Source organism: Pagrus major, chromosome 13 (genome assembly GCF_040436345.1).
Source record: "Pagrus major chromosome 13, Pma_NU_1.0".
In the NCBI taxonomy this organism is placed as follows: domain Eukaryota; kingdom Metazoa; phylum Chordata; class Actinopteri; order Spariformes; family Sparidae; genus Pagrus; species Pagrus major.
Window position 1 is genome coordinate 20,368,350 of NC_133227.1, and position 22,372 is coordinate 20,390,721.

Below are 22,372 nucleotides of genomic sequence, written 5' to 3' on the forward strand. Positions count from 1 at the left end.
TTGTAGGACACCTCACCAAATGCATCCGCAACAGGAACTTCTTGGGCAACCGCTGAACTCCTCCCAGACCTGCGACTCAGCTGTCAGTGGATCACTTGAGTCCTTGAAAGTTTTTTGTTTTGTTTTGTTTTTTCTAAAAGAATTACATTTTCAAAGATGGTGTTATTGACGAATGGAAAATTATTGGAGAATATAGATTGTATTTTATAAGTATGTTGTTTAACAGGTAAAATAAGTTTGTTTCTTTGTGTTATTGTTTTTATTTAGAAGAGATTAGAAAGATTGATTTGTATTGAGTTATATTCAAGCAAATTATTATCTGCAGCCCCTCAGCACGACGCACAGCCTGCTTAGTTCAATACTACAAACAGTACATCAATGTAATAAATGTTATTTTAACAGGTATTTACTTTTACCTGCCTGGTTATCTGGCAGTCACTGTTGCAACTTGATACATGGTTTGTGCTCAGGTCTTGGCTCAAACAACTGGACAGTGTTGTGACCCAGATCTGAGCACTGTCAAATACACCTTCATATTTATTTTTCCATTGTATTTAACATAAGTTAATAATTTAAGGCTGTTTTATATATTATAAAGACATATTTATTGCAATCCTGTCCTACAGCATTGAAGTATGTGTTTACAGAAAAATAAATCTCATTATCCATGAGGACAGCGTGTGTGGAAATGATTTGTGCTGTACTGTACGGCATGTTAATCAGAATTTACAGAAATACACTCTCTATAACGTTTATTTGTATCTTTTGTGTTGATTTTTGATGATATACTTTTTGACTCATTCAGTGTTTCAGTGTACTTGCTTGGCTTTGACCTCTTGCAATGTAAGTAAATAAGTTTGAGTAACGCTGGGCAATAGTTGTAAACTATAGTGCCAAATTCATTTTAATTTTTGGTGTGTGCTGAGAATTGACCAATGTTTTATTTTTCTTCAATTTTTTTATTTCTATTAGCTGTACCATGATCTCATTGTATGCTCAGTGGCATTAAAGTGTTGTTGGTACTCTCAAATGTAAATGTAAGATTGATTTCAGTATGGGAACCAAGCTGTGCAAGCTTAGAATTTCATAATGCCAAATTTTAAGAATATGAAAAACAGGCCAAATCCCTTTTCAGATTAAAATAGGTGAATATACTTTATTGATCCCATGAGCGAAATTATGTTACAGCAGTATTATCAACTCAAGAATTAGAAAATAAAAGATTTGACTAACATTATAGAAAAGAATATATAAGAATTTGTTGTATCACACAAAATATTTTGTTTATGTGCAACTTGTTTGCAGAGCAACTGACTTATAGATATCTACTTGTACTACTTGCCTTGGATGTCAACACAACATTATTTACAGCACAAAAATTTTGACTTGAATCATGTTTCAACACTAATCCAAAAGGCTTGAACCCCGCAGACTCATGGTCAGTCCCACATCTCGTAAACCTGAAAACCATGTTTAAAATGGATCTTTAAAATGCCACGTGGCGATGCCTCGTCCTGCTCAGTAGTCTCCTGGATCCACACACTTTACATATATTATCATTTGTATCAGATATTCTGTCAATGTTAAAAGGTTTTTTCTCAATATGGCACGTTTTTCCTCACTTGAATGGAGGGTCTCCAGCAGTGGCGGTCCTAGCTTGCATGACGCCCTGGGCGAACCCCCCCACCCCCACCCCCCAACAAAATAAGTTTTTATTAAACTAATATTCACAATATTATTATGACTGAAATGTGCTTTATTTGGAAGCAATTTGTGATGTGATTGACTTTAGCCTACTGATTGCATTAGTTGTGCACTATTAGATGAATCTAATATGAATATATACATAACTAATTTCTCATTTTGGTTTGCAGTAACTGGGCAATTTTCATTCTCATATTTATTATTATTAATAACAATACACTGCCCACACTGTCTATAATTACACTGTTTATATTTGTACATATTATGTATATACGATTCTATTTCTTACTTTTTTATTACATTGTTTATTTTTTACTATTATTATTGTTTATTGTTATATGGAACTGTCCTTTGACTGCTGCGACGCACAGATTTCCCCGTTTGCGGCACCCCCTGCTTCACCGCTCCCCCGCACCAGTAGGGGGAGCTGAGGTCCAAAGATGAACCTATTGATCACTGATTTGATCTTTTCACTGTAAAACTTTCGTCGCTACAACAATAAATGACTTTATTGACAAATTTCATGTTGCTTTTCCCTAGAGACTTGGATTGTAACGCTGTATCTTAAAAATTATCCAATTGTGGTTGTTCATTAGAACATAATGCCAAGAGTTTCCAAGGTTTTTTTTAATGACACATATAGTACTAGTCTATTTGTCACAGTTTTCCCTTGAGGTTTAATACCCTTTGAAATTATATTAAACGATGTAAGTAAGATGCAGGAGGTCAGATGAATTGATGGATTATTCTGCTCTCTGTCGTTTATGCTGACTTTCTCAGTTGTCTCTATACATTCAGCCATATATGGGCCTCCGAATAGCTCTGTTGGTCATACTGCCGTCACTCTTCTGCTTTAAAACCACAGTAAAAGTTTCTCTGCAGAAGGCTAGATAAGACAAAATGCTTCTTAGTATTCAGGAAAGGAGTCCCCTGTCAGCTCCACTTATACAATTTTTATCAGTGTATGTATTTGTTGTGTATCAATACAACACGGATAAGAATTGTTGTCGCTGTCATTGTAACGCAGAATCTACAGTACAACACAATACATGTTTAACTAACATAGAACTTAATATTAGTTCTACATTACATAAAATAATCTGACATGAAGGCACTTGAAGGCAATTGGGTACACTCAAAGCACAGAAAGTGGGAGGGAATGGGTTAATCTAGCTATTAGTGGTCTAAGAGGAAGTGTTTGTTCTCCTCTACAGAATGACATTGAGATTACACATTTGAATGCTCCTGCTCCATTGCAGTTTTCTTACTTTAAGTGAATATAGATCACATTTAAAATCCATGTATGGAAGTGTGCCTTTTTTGTTATTCTCATAACTACAAATTATAACTGTAGTTGTGCTTTTAAACATGAACTTGTCAGCTGCAAATATAAGAACCTTGCTTAAATTCCATGTCGTGCAAATAGGTCATGAAGTGACACTAGGAGCATAGTTGACACTAGTAGGAAGTATAGGACACTGGCTGAACTGGCCATCTTATTATCTCAAAATTTTCTTTATTTGAATCCTAAGTTATCCTAAATAAGTAAGCTATTTCTTTTTCCAATTATTTTTATTGTGGTGTGGTGTTAACAATAATGCAACAGTTGGCTTGACTCCGATTTTCTCCAGTTCAGCATGTTAAAACTCAATTTATTTGAGGAACTTGATAATTCTACATCTGATAAGTAAAGACTACAATCGTCAGCATATAATGATATTTTAGTTTCTCCTACAATTGTTACTCTTTTATTACCTGCCAGATTTTATTTTAAGAGCTGTCTCTCTGTATATCAGGTTCAGTGGCGGTTCCTCATATGGGCAATACAGGCAGCCACCCAGGGCGGCATTTGTGGAGGGGCGGCATGAGCACCCGCAAAAAAAAAAAAAAGCGAGCAGACAGTTGCCCACAGTAACCAGCTCTGTAGCAGCCACCTCTGGGCTTATCTCATCTCAGCGGATCAACCCCAGTGCCGACCCGTACCAGCTGCCTTAAATTTTGTGTTGCTCATTTACACGTCAAGTCAATATGTCATGTTGCCGTGTGGGGAGTGGGCGGCTGGGCGCCCTCTGTTTTGTAAAGGTGCATCTGCTGCTGAGAAAGTCTCACATACAGAGGTTGTGGAAGAAGGAGAAGGGGGAGGGGGGCAGATAGGTTCAGCTCTGGACCTCAGCTCTCCTTACTGGTGCGAGGGAGCGGTGAAGCAGGGGATTCAGAATCAGAATCAGAATTCCTTTATTAGTCTCGTAAACAAAGAAATTTGTGTGTCACAGCAGCCAAAGGACAGTTCAATATAACAATAAACAATAATAATAGTAAAAAATCCCCCAGTGCGTCATGCAAGCTAGAACCGCCACTGATCAGGTCCTTTGTTTTATGCTCTGCTGTGACAGTTGATAATAAATTACTTGTAAAACAACCAGGCTATAATTTCTGACGTTCTCTGGTGACTTTCAGTAAGTGATTGCTTATTGGTATAGCAGCTTTCCTATACTGAGTTCAGAGAAATTTGTGAATTTGCTCATCAACCACACAAATATCAGTCACATCTGATCTTGCACTGCAGACCGACAGCTTGATCTTTGTGCTGAGTGAAACATCACAGCAAAGGCGTGGGCCAAGCAAGTATAAATCTTGTGTTCTCAGTCGAGACTTCAGAACAGGCTGAGTGATCAATTCAAGGGCTTCTTGAAATATCTCCATCTTGAGGTCAACAACCAACAAGCTTGTGTCATGACGATGAATATGCTTCTTCTGGTATCTGCTGTGGCTCTGCTGGTCGGTCCAGCTGTTGTCAGTCCTCGTAATATTCAGGAGTCTGATGTAAATCGGCTAAAGCTAAACGCGATATACGAGCAGGCTGAGAAATGCAGTGAATCTCTCACTGAGGTAAGAACCCCTTTGATGAATACAACTGTTCTTCCACTTATTAACATCCTATTGTACCTGAAGTCCATATCAAACTCATTCTTCTAATATGTGCTGTAGGATATCTTTGTGGAGAATGTGTCACTTCTGACTCAAGGCAGGGACCAATGTGGGGTGAGTGTTTTTGAAACATTAGTTTTAATATGAGCTCTGAGTATTTTTCAGAAACAAATAACAGTACACTAATAATTTTTCTTGTATTTATGTAGCTTTTTGCCAAAGAACAGTGAAAATTTCAGATATTTATATAAATAATTCCCAGAAATATTACAGTTAGTGTCCTGTGTGTGTTTGTGTTAATCTATACATTTTCTGATGGTCAAATAAGCACCAAACACAGTAACTGGAGGGTAAAAACATAATAAGATCTGTTTCAAAGCAGCCAACAGAAGCTACAGAATTTGTGTTTGTATGGCGGGTTTATTTGATGTATTTTTGTGTTGTTTTAGAAGTTAATATAAGATTTTTAAATACTTTTGGTCGATTCCATTACATGGTCGTAACAATAACGTGTGCTCCCCTAAACACAGTTGTGCATATTAAAAAGTATTTCCAAACCTTGTCTGGGGAAGTTATAAGAAAATAAAGCAAAATTCTAAGAATAAAATAAACTCATCTTTTCTTTGAGGATTTTAGCAGCATGTGTTTTTGCCGTTGAGCTTTTTGGTTTGCTATACATTTTTGTCTATGTCCCATACAGGATAAGTTCTTCTGCAAAGTGCAAAAGATCCTGCTTAATAAGCATGAAGACTTCTGTAAAAGCACGGACAAGACGGTGCTTGTGAGGACCCTGCAGGCATTTAACAATGGCAGAAATGTAAGAGTTGGTTTCTTCTGACAAATGTGGCAGAAATCTTTCTTTAAACTGGCGAAAACAAATGAAATGTGAACATAGAGTGACAGTGGAGGAGCATTTACACAGGTCTGACATGATTTGTCTTTCAGTGTACACTACATGGGGTGACAACAACTGTGGAGGTTCCAGTATCCAAACTTTTGGGACATGTCAAGCGCTGTGTCCAGCACAGAAACTTCCACGGGACATATAAGAAGTAGCAGCCCCTGAATAACATGGAAATCCACCAAGAATATGTTTTTTTCATTTTAACATTGAATATGTTGTGGTCTGAGCCGAATGCAATCAAATACAGGCTAAGAGGTTAGAGTTAGCTTGTTTATTTATTTTTTGTCCTGTATTTAATATAATTTATTGAGCTATTGTGTTAAACATATTTGAGTAGCATATTTATTGTAATGGTATCATACAGCATTGAAATACAAAAATAAATCACACTTGTCATGAATGGAAATGCTTTGCGTTATGTGTCGTTTTAACTGAATTTTATGGAAAAGCGCCTCAATAAACATATTAAGGCATGTCATCTCACAGTATGAATACTGGTGTCATTAAGCTGCTGGCTGACTTTTGAAAGTGTGCTCTTTCACATGTGAAGATATTAAATGTACGTATTGCTGCCGTGCCAGATAAAGAATCAGATCAGTGTCATGTTTAGACTTAAAAAGTTTATCATTAAAAATAGTTTTTTTTCACTCACAACAAGACACATTATTACATCATACAAATTCAGCGCAAAACAATAGAACAAATATATTATTTATCTTGTCATGACGTGAAACGTTTCAAGTTACAACATGATATCACGTCATAACATGATAATAATATGTAACAATGACCGTGATATTAAAAAATTAAACATTGCTATTGTGTTAATTACACACATATGATGATATTGTGTGAATAATACAGCAAAGATGTTCGGCCTTGTGCATCTTTTGTTTATGAGTTCATCTGGCTGCTCTTGCATTAGTGACTGATTAGTTTGATAGTAATTGTCCTTTTTATGGGTTACAGACTCTCTTCACCTCCCTGCACTCATATATTGGGGGTAATTTATATGCTAAAAACAGACACAAAACACATAGTAAACAAAACTTTAAGAGACTGTGATAATATCACTATCGTAAATTTGTTTGGCCATGATAATCATGCAGTGAAAATCTGATATAGTGGCAGCCCAAAACGCGATAAGCTTGTATTTCACAGTAATGTGAAAATACCTTGATAAAGCATGAAAACATCTTGTAACTAACATTTTTCTGGTTGTAACATGATATTGTTCTGTTTGTTTTGCAATGAGCTTCCGTACTATTCAACTAATAGTCGCCATGCAGCAATTGATTGGTAAAAATTAAAAAAAGGAAGTTTTAAATTTTAATAAATTCAAAATGTATTATACAAAGATGATTTTAAGCAGTCCAGACTACAAATTTAAAAAAACAAAAAAAAACAAGAAATCTTTGAATAACCTTCATGACCGCTCATTGATCATTTACTTTTCAACAGGACCAGAGGGAACCACCGCATGATGACAGTATTTTGTTATTTATGTGTGTGCAGAAATAGCAATGCATAAACGTTTAGAAGTTCAAATGATCGCTCAAATATTGATGATTCTGTAAATCATTCAGCCCCCAAAGAACTTCTGAAGAACCCTGTGTTCATGGAGTGCACTCAACCAATCGGCGCACCCCAGAAATACATTTGTGTAGCTGCTCTCTGCCTGGCTGTGGTGAGCTGCCTCGCCGACTGACTGAGGAGCTCTCTGAGAGAAACATTTTTCACCACTCTTTTCCCCCTTGCCTTGGACAATGTACCCGTCACTCAGTGACTTGATGCAATGTGAGAGCTATGGGGAGGCTTGCTCTTGGTGGTGGTTGGGTCTCTGTGTGGCGTTCAGCTGTGTGTATGTGCGCTACTGAACCGTGGCTCCCTCATTACTAAATAAAGAGAATCACTCTCCTTTTCAACAGCGCTTTTTATAGAACTGTTGGAATATTCCCAATACTTTGTAGAACCTTCCTTCTCATGCTTCTCTTGAAGGACTTCAAAGGACAAATAAATTCATAGATCAGTTTTTGTAATTGAAGATGAACCTCTGCTCGTTCAGTGGGTCACTACATTACATGAAGACGACAGACTGGTAAACAGAGATAAAAACTTGTAACATTTCTGCATTAAAATGTTTAAAAACAAGAAAGAAATCCATAATTTCACTCAAGTTAACGGCGTGTTTCATTCGGTCGTCTGTCTCTATGACATCAGGGAGAGAGTCAGAGAGTGAGGAGCGTGCAGTAACGTAACGTGGATAAAACTTTAAAGCAGTACCTCGTCTGAGATAGAGGTAGATGTAGATAGACCGGTTGCTTAACAATAAAGACAGCAACTCCCACGATCCCACGTTTCTGACGTCTTTTGTTTTGCTTTAATTGAGAAACCCCGAGTGGCAGAAATGACATACTGTGCATTTAAGTAAAAGGTCACTGTGCAATTATATAAAAATACACAATAAAAAGAAAATAATAACATTGTTTATGCTGTTTTATTTTTTTTGTGAGGTAGAATGCTTTATTATCTGAGCACGTTGGGGAGAGTGGGGCGCAGAAAGTTAGAAATCCTAGTACCATTTTGCATTTTTAAGAACACAATACAATACAGGAGGTAACTGTGTTCCACCATTCACTTTCAGTTTAACATTAGATTATGTGGCAAATAAGACCTACTTTCATTGTGTAGGAGCCACAATTAAGTTTATAGTTAATTAATTTTTCATCTAAAATGTGTCTGTACAAATGTGTGCACCCTCCTAGTGAGGGGCGCTAATCTATAAATTGGTGCTGGGGACAAGGCGGGTTACAGTAGACACCGTCATTTACTTCATTATTGACCTACATTTTTGGGAAAACACATTTGGACCCGTTTTTAAGCCAGTAAGACAATCACATATATGAAATTCTTTATTTTGAGTCCTAACAGCCCAGATTATGAGCTGCTGACAGTGTTTCAGATCAAAGTTTTTTTTTAAAAAAAAAAAAGAAACTAAGACATTTAAAAGGTATTAAATCACTCAGCAAACTAGATTTTGGACGTTCCGAGATTTGCATCCACTTGTTTTTCAGCCGATCAAATATATGAAATTCTGAATGTTGGGTCCTAACAGCCCCGAATATGAGCTGCTAGGCTGCTAACAGTGTTTATCAGGACCAGTTCCAACCTCAAAAGTTTGACAGTTATGTTTTCTAATGAAGCAGTTTAATTTCAAAGAATCTGTGTTACCAGTAGTATCATGTGGCCTCTTTAAAGGATAAAATAAGATTTGCGTTAGATCTGTTTTCATGGCTACCAGTTCAAACCCCATGTGGGAATGTTTGCAAGTATGCAGATGAGTCTGAATCTCCCTGAGGCGATATAACCTGACCTGTTATTGAACTCTATCACACCGGCTTTGCTCTTCCGATAGGATCCAGCAGGTATCATGCTGATGACACTTACTGCATCTCACAACAAGAGTTCAGATCTTTGCTTCTCACCAGCATCCTATAACAAAACAAATCCCTGTGTAAAAGCGGATCAGGATCTTCACAGTGACTTGATAAATATAATTTTGTGACGCTCTTGATCTGTACACACGCAGACATACGCACTCAGCTGCCTCTGCTGCGTTTTTATTGTGTTCTTGGTCGATTAGCCTCGGGGCTGTCTTCAGGGCCTGGAGCCAGTGGGAGCAGGGGAGGGGAGGAGCGGGTGGCTGCATCTGCCAGGGGACCTCCTTCAGGGGCCCCACTGTGGCCTGGCTCGGTTTTCATGTCTGTCTTCAAAAGCACAGCCCCGTGGAGGGAGAGAGCGAGAGACAGAGGGGAAGACGTAGCGCTGCCATTGTTATTTTCCCGTGTGCCCTCAGTCTGTATATGGGTCTGCAGTGGCGCTGCGTGTCAGCACTGAGCTGCTTTACACGTCCTTGTTTACATGTTTTTCACCCTCAAGGCGATCAGAAATGCAGAACATACACAGTACTGTCAACAGACATGTTCCCATCCAGTGTTTATGATTTTGTAAGCACTCCTTTCTTCCATTATTTTACTTAATTAGTAGCAAACTCTGATATATATGCTACTTTAGCAGAATACTTGTTGTTGTAATAATATCGTTCAATGTATGGAAGATGATTAGAGCCAAAGTTCTGACTTTAATGTCAGAATATGATTATATCATTGTTTACACTACCTTTTATATGACTTATTTTGTATTGTAGGTTACTTATTTTCCTAAATGTATCTTATTTTATTTTATTGTTATTCTTTTAGGTACTGGTGTCAGCATTTACTCCTTTTACACTACTAGTCTACTGCAGTGGCGGACTCAGGATGTGTGAGGGGCAGGGGCAAAATAAAAGGGGGGAACCAGCTGTATGTGGTGGGGCACCAGCACACAGAAACTCACCAGATACATTTACAGTGAACTGTAGGGGGACTCTAGAAGGCACTTTATCATGTTTTATCTACCATACGGCATCCAAGACGGCACTCACGCAATGTTTTGGGTTTTTTTTTACATCCATGGCGCTAATCCTCTTCTGTATCTACAAAAAACACAATGTGCTCTACGTTTCTACAGCATATACTGTACCTTTAATATTCAAAAAAGGGCTATTTTATAGGTTCCTCCCACATTATATTGTATTTATTATTGATAATACAAAAAATAATTTGTTTCCTCTGCCCTCTGTTGTTGTTCTCACCTGTCTTCGAAATTATTAAATATATATTTTCTAATATATTTTCTAGGATTTGTGGAGGAGCAGAGACACTTAACAGTTGGTGGCAGCGTTACACCAAGGCTGCATCTGTATTTTTGAAAATTAAATAGAAGAAAAAAAAGCAGCTCTCATCCTTCAGTCTTTTGCCAGGATTTAAAAACCATACTGCGATACCTGTTATTCAAAGCAGGCGGAGTGAAGAGCTAATTAACAGTGTGTAAGTGGACATGGCTTTGATTGGACGATGTCCCCCTCCTGTGTAGGAGGGCGTAGCCTCCTCGTGCCACCCCTCCTCTCATGGCTGCGGGTCCTCTGGGTGCTCCTGCTGTCACAGGAGTTTAGTTTCAGGCTGTCCGGGCCGGCAGGGACGCATTCACCTTGACATGATCAAGTTGGAAATGAAAAGAGCTAAATCCAGACAGTCAGGATGACAGCCATGTGGACCGTCAGGGATTTAGTCAGTTTCTTTCCGTGATTCTCTCTTTTCTTTTTTATTTTCTTCCCATTCACGTGTCATTTCTCTTCTTCTTCCTTCCATCTATCCTTACTTTCCTCCTTCCATCTCATTTCATCCCTGCGTTTTATCTCTTCCTCTACTTCCTATTGTACTTCCTTCATCCCTTCCTTGATAGTCTTCTGCGTGTCCCTTCTTTTCCTGACCTTTTTTCTTTCATCTTCTCTCTCTGACTCTCTTTCTTCCCTTTCCTCCTTCCTCCTCCAACACTTCTTTCCTCTCCTCTTTCCTTCTTCCTCATTTCCCCCATCTCACTACACTACAGCCACATTTTCTTAGAGAGGATTGTTATGTTCAGCAGACTGTACGGTGATTATACGTTCATATACTCTAATCTGAGTTTGTGTGCAGACCTGCACCCGACCAGCTAAGTGCTTTGTAGAAAAAAAAATCACGCCACAGTCAGTTATTTCTGGCTGGGTTAATCTTATTTCTCTGGGCACTTTGATAATGGAGAGGACTTGAATAATGAATGGGGTGTATAATACTGTTCTTCAGGCCCGCTGAATGAATTAAACAAGTGCCTATAAGTGAGTTTCTGTGAGTGTCTCTAATACAGCGTCCCTCCTTTGTCCTTTCCAATTCCACGCTCTTATTTTGTATTTTAGGGATTCAAAAAATTACAAACTTCTGCAGGAAGAAAAAAAACTGAATAAATGATCAAATGTCATTAATTTATGCTAAAACAACACAATTGATCACAGCTGTAGAGGAAGGATCTCTCTGCCTGTGCTCATGTCCCGTCATGTGTGTGTGTGTGTGTGCACATCTCAATAGCCTCTGCATAATGCATGGTGTGTTCGGTCGTCAGACAGCTTGACCTCACACACAGACTATGAGACTCTAAATGTTTCTCCGTCACAGAAGTTCACTGATCTCTCTGCAGAGCTGACACTTAGTGAAATAATAACAGATGAATGATGTTGCGTGAGGAGGAGGGTGTTGATATTTCAGAACATAGAAGTGTTTTGTTTTTTTTTTCACTCATTAATAATCATAATTTGGTTTATTTGATATTATTAGTAAGTAAAAGTGACACGAGCCAAGATTTCTCTTCAGTCACAAACTTATTAATACTGAAAGTACTGGAACACTGTTTTTATTATTTCATTTTCATTCCATTATATGTTATTTTTATTCATAATTAATTTAGAAAATAGTGAAAAATGTCAGTCACAGGCCCATCCAGACCAAAACATCCAAATATTATTTTATAATGATGAGAATAACAGGAAACTCTCTGATTTGAGATGCTGAAACTGAGAAATGACTCAGAATTGTTTTTGATCAGTTTTCTGTGAAGGGATTCATCAAGTCATTGACTAATTATTTCACCACTATGTGACACTATTGTGCCAATCTGTCCTGTTTGCCTATTGCACCATCAGAAGCAGAAGAAGTATTCAGATCCTTGACTTTAGTTAAACATCTCTGTAAAAATGCTCCAACACAAGTCAAAGTACTGCATTCAAAACTGTTTAAGTTTAAAAAAAAAGTATTATCAGCAAGATTTACAGTAAGTATTAAAGTAAAAGTAAAGTCTAATGTTGAAGCCAGCCGAGGCGGAGCTGAGTAGTTTTATTTTTTGGAGTTAATTAACGCAGTTTTCACTCTAAATTTAGCAAAAAAGAGAGAAATATTAAAGAAAGTTTGCAAGAAAAAGTTTTTTCAAGCATCTACACCAACCACCGTTGATGTCACTATTAGAACTTTACAACTAAAGTTAATTTACAGGTATTTACCTAATATATAAAAAATGGGGTTTCCAACAGTAGATTTAGTAAGGAAGACGAAGAATCAGACTTTTATCTATGTTGGTATTGTGAGGAAGAAGTATTGTTCAGGGTTGAAGTTGAAAAGTGAAGCTCTGTGAATAATATTTCCAGCTTTCCTCTCATCCTAGTGTTTGGTGTATTTAGGGGACGATGCAGGAGGGAAATACTTGAACAGCATCATCTTTCTGATGGGAGCGCTTCCATATCTGAAGCTACGAAGAGAAAACAAATGATTTGAAGCATCGTTTCCTCTCGAAGGATGTTATTAAGGAACAGAACTTAATTTTTGAACCTGGGTGGGACAGTTCGAGTCACGGAGACAGCTGGAGAATTGATACTACCAAGTCGATAAGGTCAATTAAAGGGATATATACATTTTATTTATTTATTTATTTTACCTTTATCTGCATAAACCAACAAATAATTATGTATGGCAGTCTTTATATATCTATATGTACGAGGTTTATATAGCTGCATAAAGATTTGTGTCTGTATTTACAGTGTGCATACGTGTGAATACATGAATTATGTGTACACATATGGATGTGTGTTATTGGATATTAGTAGTACTCTAACTTATGCCTTATAATGCACTACTTCATGCCACAATTAAATTCCAATGGGAAACAATTTCTTTCTTTCTTTCTTTCTTTCTTTCCTAGTGGGATGTAAACCCTTTGACCTTATTAAAAGAGTAGGAAAACATTTAGATACATCAGAATTGTATGATACAGTCGACCCAATCACCAGAATAAATACTAGCCAAGTACATTTCTGAAAAACACCAGATAAGTTAAAACTGAACATTTCTTTATGTTGCAATTTTCCGTTTATTTAGGTTGAATTTTCTATTTTTCTCTCATCACAATTAGTTATAGTGGAACAAAGAGCTGTCCGTCTTAATAGAAACTCACACATGATGTGGATTCACACACCAAAGTGTAGAGAAAGGAGAGAGGAACAGCATCTCCTCCCATACCTTTAACGGACATCCATCACCCTGGCCTCGAGTTTCCAGAGAGTAACACAATCTCCCTGTGGTGTGTGTGTGTGTGTGTGTGTGTGTGTGTGTGTGTGTGTGTGTGTGTGTGTGTGTGTGTGTGTGTGTGTGTGTGTGTGTGTGTGTGTGTGTGTGCTGCACACAGGTATGTGTATAGACTCGAGCAGTAGGTTTTGGCTTCTGATGATAATAGAAGGTGACTAATAGAGAGCGCAGAGGTAGCTGTCTCCCATCGCTCTGGTCACATTTGTTGCTGCTGGCATCAGATGAATTATTGAGTTGGCGGTGTTTGGGGCTCCCACCCCTCCGCTCACATTCCCGCACTCTGCTCCCAAAGATGACAGCCACCCCGTGTATGTGTATGTGTGAGGGACTACATGTATATGTACGTGCATGCGTACTTCGGCAATTAGACGGAGCCTCATTCTGTCAAAAATGGTCATCCCTGCTTGAAAACAGCTCAAGCAAACACAGACATCTCTGTTTCTTTCCCTCCTCTTTTTATCTCTCCTTATCCTTCTTTTTTATTTTGGTTTTCTACATTTGTCATCTTTTTAAAGGGGCACTATGTAGAAATCCAAAGTCAGAATTGTGATATTTACAATATTAATGAGGGAATAAAACAAACTCTTTTTCCATTACTGAATAAACGAGCAGTTCTCAGACGAAAATGGGCGTCCAGAACACTGTTTGGAGCTAGAATGGTGGCAGGGTCCGCCACATATAAACAAAGTAAAACAGTATGAAATTGTGTTGTCCTTTAAGGTCAGTTTGTTTATTCAGTCAGTGAAGATATTTCTCTTCTGATTGAAATGTCTTCCCCAAAACTACATAGCGCACCTTTAACGTTCGCCCTCTCCAAAACACAATCTTTAGCTCCTAAATTCTAGTTATTTTTTAAAAAATTGGTTGCATTCGCTTCGGTTCAGAAGGAGTTTTCATATTAAACATAATGCACAAATTGGCCCGACGCACCTCCATTATTGCATGAGAAAACGCAATATACCTTTCAGCTGCTGCTGAATAATTGAAGTGCCCTCAGTCGCCACATGCCGCTAACGCTCACAAGCCTTCAGCTCAACTTACCACACAGCGACTACGTTATGATATCAATATGGGGTATTACAAAGATCAATTATTCAGACGGTCCACGCTCCTTTTCTTTTTTTTTGTTACCTCACATTTACGTCAGAAACACCTCATTCGCAGCAGCCACGTGGTGCGTTTGAGGCCCTCGTCCTTATCAGACACTTCGACAACACTTCTTGATGACGAACCTTCTTCTGCTACGTCACGAATAAATGTGACACCACAATTCCCATTTTTATCTCGCCTTCCTCCCCCCTCTTACAAAAAATAGTAAGGCTTTAAATTATTATTAATCACTGCTCGGCATCAAAGAGAATATTAATAAGAGCCACAAACGCTTCCGTGTATCGATCAACAACCCCGCCGACAGTCTCGGTGGGAAAATCAACACACCCGCGGGTCATGTTGGCAGTGAGAGGAAGCTTTTTATTTTATTTATTTATATTTTTATTTATGTTTTTAAAAAAGAAATGTTTGCTTATTATTAGGAGAAGAATGTGACGCTGACAATATTTAGGAATTGCGAGTAAAATTTAATTTTAGCAAACTGGGCCTCCTGTGGATTTACGAAGATGCACGGAAGAATTAAAATGCGACACATGCCCTCTCTCCGCTGAAATAAAAATAGAAACGACATGAAAAACAGGCCCGTATTTACACATTTAATACATGATATTGTAAAATAATAAAAGGAGGAAATACTCACTTATTCAAACAAGAAAAATACAAAATAAAAAACTTAAATTTCCTTTTTTTTTCCCCCTCGGTGAACCTGTTGTGTCCCGTCTCTCCCCAGAGTCAGACTTCTGCTCCCAACTCCTCCGCATTACCTCGTTTTATACCAATATATAATTAATATTGCATCGTCATTACTTAATAATTTCAAACCCCGTGCTTGCACACGACATAACCCGGTGACACGAAGGCATCCATAATTAAAAACTGCGCTAATTACAGGCAGGGGGGGTAAAAAGGGGAGGGGGGGTCATTAGGCAGCGTGTGGGGACGCACATCTTCCTGCGCTCCGCCGTGTGAAAACTACTGTGAAAGTGGAGGCCCTTTCATTTTCTGGTGCTTATATCATGTACGACAATACATATTTAATCCCAGCAGAGCTTTGGGGAGTCATAAATAAAACAACCGGGTGAGTTGACAGAAAACAAACAAAGATATATATTTATATATGTGTGTGTTTTTATCGACCATTGGATAGGTAGAAAATCACGTTTTTTAAAAGAAGACAACCCCTCATGATGAGTCTGATATATTCTGCACTTGATTAAAATAAAGCACAAAAAAATAAAGTCGCTGCTTCAGAGAAATCTTTAGAAAATAACCAATAATTTATTAAGTTTAAACTTCACACATTTATTTTTTTCAAGTGAACTCAAGAGTGAGGAAATAATAAATACTTAAATTAGGTGACGTAGCTCTAAATATACTGTATGTATATATTTATATATATATCTGGGCTATATAATAAATATATAGCTCACCTGTAATGCTCCGAAAAAAACAAAACATGTTCACATCAAAATACTAAAATATAGCAGCAGCCAAAGCCACACGGATGTGCCTCATATATGACGGTGTCGTTTTCCATTTTTCTAAATAATTCAAGATCAACAGACTCAAGTGTGTCATGCCTCGTGAAAGCATTACGGTAATTATTCATATTTGTGCGTAAATGACCATCACACAGTTCATGGAGAGGGCAGATTCGTTTGCAAGAAAATAAATGAAATAATAAATAAATAAATCAATAAATAAAAGGTGGTTTGAACCCCTCGCATGAACTCACATTCGTAGATGGAATAAAATAATAAAGAAGTGGAAACACAGTTAAAGGTGTGATGGTGAACTTCTGCACATGTGAGCCAGTGATGTGAAGGATATAAACTCTGATCTCGACCAACGTTACAGAATAAAAAGAAAAAAAAATAGTTATCTTTCCATAAAATCATCATTTCTTTCACCTCCAAACTCTTTTTGTTTTTTTTGTTGTTTTTTTTAAAAGGTGAGTTAACATCCCTGAATGTGACAAACTGTCAGGGTTTGGAAAGTTCGTATTTAGTGTGCAAGATACATGATCGACAACATCAACACAATCATTTAGAAGTCCACATATTCATGACAAAAACTTGGAGAGGGAGAGAGAAAAAAAAAGTGCGACAACGAAGAGTGAGTGACACCAAAAAAGTCTTTTTGGAGATAATCCAAGACGAGACGTGAGGAGCTGCTGATAAATCCCTGTTAGTTAGGCTACTGAGGCTCTTATTAATCACTCGATCAAAAATGTAGTAGGCTATTTTATTCATGATGTGTGAAAGTCAGTGCACCGCAGAGTATTTCATTCGTTTCTGTTTTTGCCGCTGGTTGCAAAACCACACTCGAACCACATTCTTTTTCAGGTCCAGTTTTTCGGCGATGGCCGCGATTTTTTCCGAGGAGGGCCGAGGCTGGATGGCAAAGTACGCCTCCAAAGAGCGCTTCTCCGGCGCGGCGATGGACGTGCGCTTTCTTTTCCTCTCGTTCCCATTGAAAAGGTCCGGCTTGCTGCTTTTCTCCCGGTACGCAGCCTCCGCCTCCTCCAGCCAGGCCTGGAGGACCGGCTTCAGCGCGATCATGTTGTTGTGGGACAAGGTGAGGGACTCGAACCTGCAGATGGTGCTCTGGCTCAAAGACCCCACTCCTGGGATCTTGAGGTTGGCCAGCGCCGACCCGACGTCCGCCTGGGTCACCCCGAGTTTGATCCTCCTCTGCTTGAAGCGCTCGGCGAACGCTTCCAGCTCCCTCGGATCCGACTCCACGTCGTTGACGCACGCCATGCCGCCGTGCACCGACAGAGAGTGAGGGTGCGCCATGGTGGCCATCGCCTGGTGCAGCTGCCCCATGGTCTGCAGGTGGTGGTGAGGGTGCTGGTGGTGGTGCGCCGCCGTGGTCATCCCGGGAGGCTCCGGAGCGCCCATCCCGGTCACGGCCAGGCTGGTGGAGAGGTGGTCCAGGAGGTCCCCGGCCTCCAGAGTCTGTCCGAGGTGATGGTGGTGATGGTGGGAGGCGATGGTGGAGGGGATGTGGGAGATGGGCACGGTGGTGGAGGAAGAGGAGGAGGCTGAGGTGCAGGGGACACTGCTCATGGTATGGTAAGTCACGTCTGGTTTGAACGGGTGACTCTTGCCGTGAGAGACAATGCTGTCAGCAGCCGCCAGAGCCTCTGCCCGTGCCAGCAGGCTCTCATCAAAGCCTCCGAATATATTGCCCTGCAGCTGCAAGCAAGAGTGCGCATACTGGAGTCAGTGGGGAATTCTGTCAGGCAGCTCTCAGGATCTAAAAAACATTTTCCAAAGGCAAGCAGCGCTGAGGAGAGGAGAGAACCCTCCTCAAAGCGCAAGTCATAAAAATTAATATGAAAGCAAGAGCATTGCTTGAATAGACATGTGGATGAGAGAGGAGGGGGGTGAGGAGGGGGGGCTGGAGAGGGGGGGGACACAGACAGAGAAGAGAGAGAGAGGGCGAGAGAGAGAGAGCGGATAGAGAACAAAGTCCTGTCAAATCAACTTTACAGACATTTCCAGTGTGATATTCTTCCCCTCCTCTCACCCCCCGACCTGAACGTACCTGCGGGGCGGGCAGACAGACTCTGCGCATGCCCTCCGAGCCTGAGTGCAGGCCGGGATACTTGGGCTCGTGCAGAGCCGGGTGCATGGAGAAATGCTGCTTGCCGTTCATGGTCATCATCCTCCTCCCTGCACGCAGCTCGCAAGCAGTGTGGCCCCTGACATGAACGCCGGGGAGCGGACAGCTACACAGCTCCTCTGCTCTCCCTCACCAGACTGAGCAGCTCACACCGGCAGCGCCTCCCGGCGTCCCCCTTCTTCCTCCCCTCCTCCTCCTCCTCCTCCTCCTCTTTCAGCCTCCCTCCTCCTCCCCTCCCACCTGCTCCTCTGCTCAACTTACAGGTTGCAAATGTAGTCCTCAGTGCGCAGGCGTCGAACAAACGCGACCAGAATCACTCTAATATTATATTAAATCATTGTTCACTGATGACTGACGGAGTTCAAGAATGAGTAATACGCGTTTTTATGAAGTAAACCTCTTTTATACAACTTTTTTTTGTTAATTCCAGGAAATAAACGGGGCCCGAGTTGAACTCATTTACGCGTTCAGCGCGGGATTACGCACATCTCGTCTTGTTCAGCATGTGTTCAATGTGTCAACAATGCTCCACTAGCTGAAACACTTTGTGGGGCCAATTATATTCGCATATGTAGACTTTAAAACAGCGTTAAAACTTGAGCGCCACCCGCTTGTTTCAGCACCATGGACAGCGCAGCACCGCCCGGCTCCACAGATGGACACACGGATGGAAACAGTAGTTCTGGTTCTCGGCCCACATGCTTTGACGAGTATCTCAGGCCTACAGGTTGCTGACCAGCTGACCCGAGGTCCTCGTCCTTCCTCTCCGCCCATGCGAAAGCTCAATCCTCCATACAAGGCTTCTCATGTGGCCGCCCGGTTTAAGCTCACGGAGCCGGGGGTTGGACGGGCCCGAAAGAGGAGCCAGGCGGCCAGAGGCGCACCGATGACACAGCGGGTCCATCCGATCCTGTCGGCCGCCTCTCTGGTTCCCCAGACTCTGAATAATTTAGCAGCACGGTGGCAGGCATCCATTACCACGTTGGCATGTTCTTATTCATTACACAGATTAAAACAGCCGAGGCCTCTTTTTTTCTCACCACGCAAAACCTGTTGCAGGCCGGGGAGAGATAAGTTTAAGAGCTGCATGGAGACTGGAGAGGGATCTGTGCGTCTTGTATTGATATAACCGAACACGATGAAGATACACTGTAAAGAAATAATAACTTTATTGGGTTTTCTCCCATTTATTTTACAGATTTTCCCTTTTTTTTTTAAATACACAAAATATTCACCCAATTACAAAAAAGACCTTGATTTTACACATCTAATGTAAAATAACAAAATAATAACAAGAAATAACAAAACAATTCTACGGATTTTCCCTGTATTTTTCAAACACACAAATATCAATACAATTACAGATCTGGCCTGTGAATTGACATGTTGAATGTAAAACCACATGAAAAAACTGTAACTTTGAATAACCAGATTTTTTTTTTTACAGAAAATGAATTTCTCTCCGTCATATAAATACTTCCGCAAAGTTTTTTAATTGAAAAATGTTGAATCCAAGGTTAATAATTACATTTATTAACTTAGATAAAGTAAGTGACGATCAACTCTTAAAGAATTATTGATTCTGGTGTGGTGTAGTTGCATAGATGTTTGTTAACTGACAGATATCTTCTATACTTGTGGAGGTTTTAACAACATAAACGTTGAATAAATGTGTTTTTTATCAACTTCCTAGCCGTTTATTCACAAACTAGTCAGAAGCTTTACTGTGAAGACACCACTTGACTGTTGAGTGTAAGACAGTGCTGAGAGTCAGGGTGGCTCACATTTCCCATCATGCATCGTGCTGAGCAGTTTCTAAGTTTGCTGTTTTATGTGCTAAAACAAATGTTACTGTTTGTTAGTGACCGTTTAATGTTCCAAAACACCTTTTGTCGGTGTTTGTAATGCGTTTGTTCAGAACATCCTGGCTTGTATTGATATTTATGATAATTTGATTGTTTTTATATGTGTAAATATCACTTATTTAAGATTAAAGGGCCAAATAATAAAAAAGATGTCATGCAATATTAAAGCTAAAAGCTGTCTTTTATTAACTTTTTTTTACAGTGTATGTTTAGTTTAGTTTTTTTCTTAAAGTTTGATTGATACCTTTTAATTACAGATGAAATCTTTTGATTTACTGAAACAATTTCTGAGGAATGTATAAAAAACACAAACATATATCACTCATAAACCCTGCTGACCTGTGGCAAAAGATACAGAAGTATCCGCTGTCGTACCACCAGACTACAGAGCAGCTTCTTTCTTCACGCTGTACGACTCCTGAACTCATCCTCAACACTCCACTATAAAAAATATTTTTCCTTGTTTATCGTAAGGGGACTAAAACTTACAATCCCATATTGTAAAATGACAAATGAACCTTGAACCTTGCAGAAAAGGCCACATGTGAGAAGCTGTGCGTTTTAATCCCGCTGGATTTATGAGATGTTGGTCTGAATAAACCCTGAAGTCCCTTTTCTCAGCCTTTGTCCTACAGCTGGGGCCATTCATAATTCAGCACTCGTATGTTCACAACTCTGTCACCTCTGTGCTCGTCATATTCTGAAGATTGCTTCTGACCTGTTTTATGGAGAGTGTTGTCGTATTTGTGGCTAAATGTGACGGCGGCTCTTCTGTTCTCACCTCCCCTCCATCTGGCCTGCATACACGCCACCAGGAAGACCTGAGTACTGTGCCCGCATTCACTCCTCCACCCACTGTGAGGGGTCATTTCCATAAAGAAACATCCGCTTCTTTAATAATCATAGACTTATTGTTATAATTTTTTTGGTCAAATTTTATGAATAATCCTATTATCAAATATTAATGGCAGAATTTGGCTTCCATAGAGCCCACTTCCCCCAGTACTTCTTCCCTCACCTCGCAGTCACAAGGCCGCCACGGGACCTGCCGGGAGCGGTGCGCCCGCCCGGGCCCCCAGTTTGAAATCCCTTCCCCCGGGGAGAGCCGAGAGTCCTTGCATTAAACTAAACAGACTCTGAGTGTTTTTTTCACTTGACTTCCTAAAGTAAGAAACGCTCATGCATTATTCAGTGATATTTTAATATGTCGTAGTCGCTGGGTGCTGTAATTAAACTGAGCGTCAGAGGTCTCTTCCTGTGATGTTTTGGGATTTGTTTGGGGGCATGGTTGTCAATGTGAGTGTCTGTGTGTATAATGATGGTTTTATTTGCCTTCATAGAACAGACACAATGGAAGGTATTGGATTATTTTGATCCTATTGGCTTATATTTGTACCTAAAACCTACATAGAAGTAGTAAGAATAACATAATAGTAGTAGTTACGTTGATTGGTTGAGGTTCATTTCATTATTACATTGCCATGTTTCTGATTGGCTGATAAGAATCCATTAAAATCACCAAAACATGTGAATATAACACTGTTCAGGTTCACCATTAACTGCCATTCTACATCAGTGCACAACTAGTAACAGTGTTAGTTGTCTGTGAAGCAATAATGCACTTCAGTGTGTCCTATTGTACGAAAATAATGAAGTGGGACAACTCAATCGCCAGAAAAACACACACACACTTACATGTTAAACTTAATGGTGCAACTTTATGTCTCTTTAGGCTCAATTTTAAATTGTATCCTATGCTGTTTTTATGATCTTGTTAGGTTTAGGCATAAAAACCCTTTTCTTAGGATTAGGAAAACATCATGTTTTGGCTTAATATATCTGTTTTAGTCGCCACAAACACAGCTGGAGATGTCCCGAGCTCATTTTTCCTGCCACAAACACGGCTTGAGAGTTCTCAACTTCCCGTGAGAAATGTAATTTATTTGTTGCGGCAAACAGACTGGAAACGGTCCCCTTAAAAATATCCTGTGATGTGACGCTTACAAATGTTGAAACGCAGCCTCGCCTGTTACTCCACTACCACCTAAAGATAAGAAAGTCAGGTCATAATCCATGTAATGCAAACATGTTATGATACATTTTGCAGAAATGTCAATATATTACGTAGCCTATGATAAATGTGAACCTACATGTTTTGCGGCAATGATAAGTGCCAGAATGTTATC

General features: G+C 39.7%; 1 protein-coding gene across 1 annotated transcript; it reads right to left on the reverse strand.

Moving 5' to 3' along the window:
- Nucleotides 1–16,955: 16,955 nt before the first annotated feature.
- On the reverse strand, nucleotides 16,956–18,363 carry pou4f3 (POU class 4 homeobox 3). Its single transcript, XM_073479854.1, has 2 exons — nucleotides 18,244–18,363; nucleotides 16,956–17,891 (listed from the first exon to the last, which is right to left on the reverse strand). The coding sequence occupies exons 1-2, from the start codon at nucleotides 18,361–18,363 to the stop codon at nucleotides 16,956–16,958; spliced, it is 1,056 nt and encodes a 351-aa protein (XP_073335955.1).
- Between the last annotated feature and the right edge of the window lie 4,009 nt (nucleotides 18,364–22,372).

Coding starts and splice junctions, on each gene's coding strand:
- pou4f3 (XM_073479854.1), bottom strand. CDS start 18,363: ATGATGACCATGAACGGCAAGCAGCATTTCTCCATGCACCCGGCTCTG. Junction 17,892..18,243: donor TCTGTCTGCCCGCCCCGCAG/GTACGTTCAGGT, acceptor TCTTGCTTGCAG/CTGCAGGGCAATATATTCGG.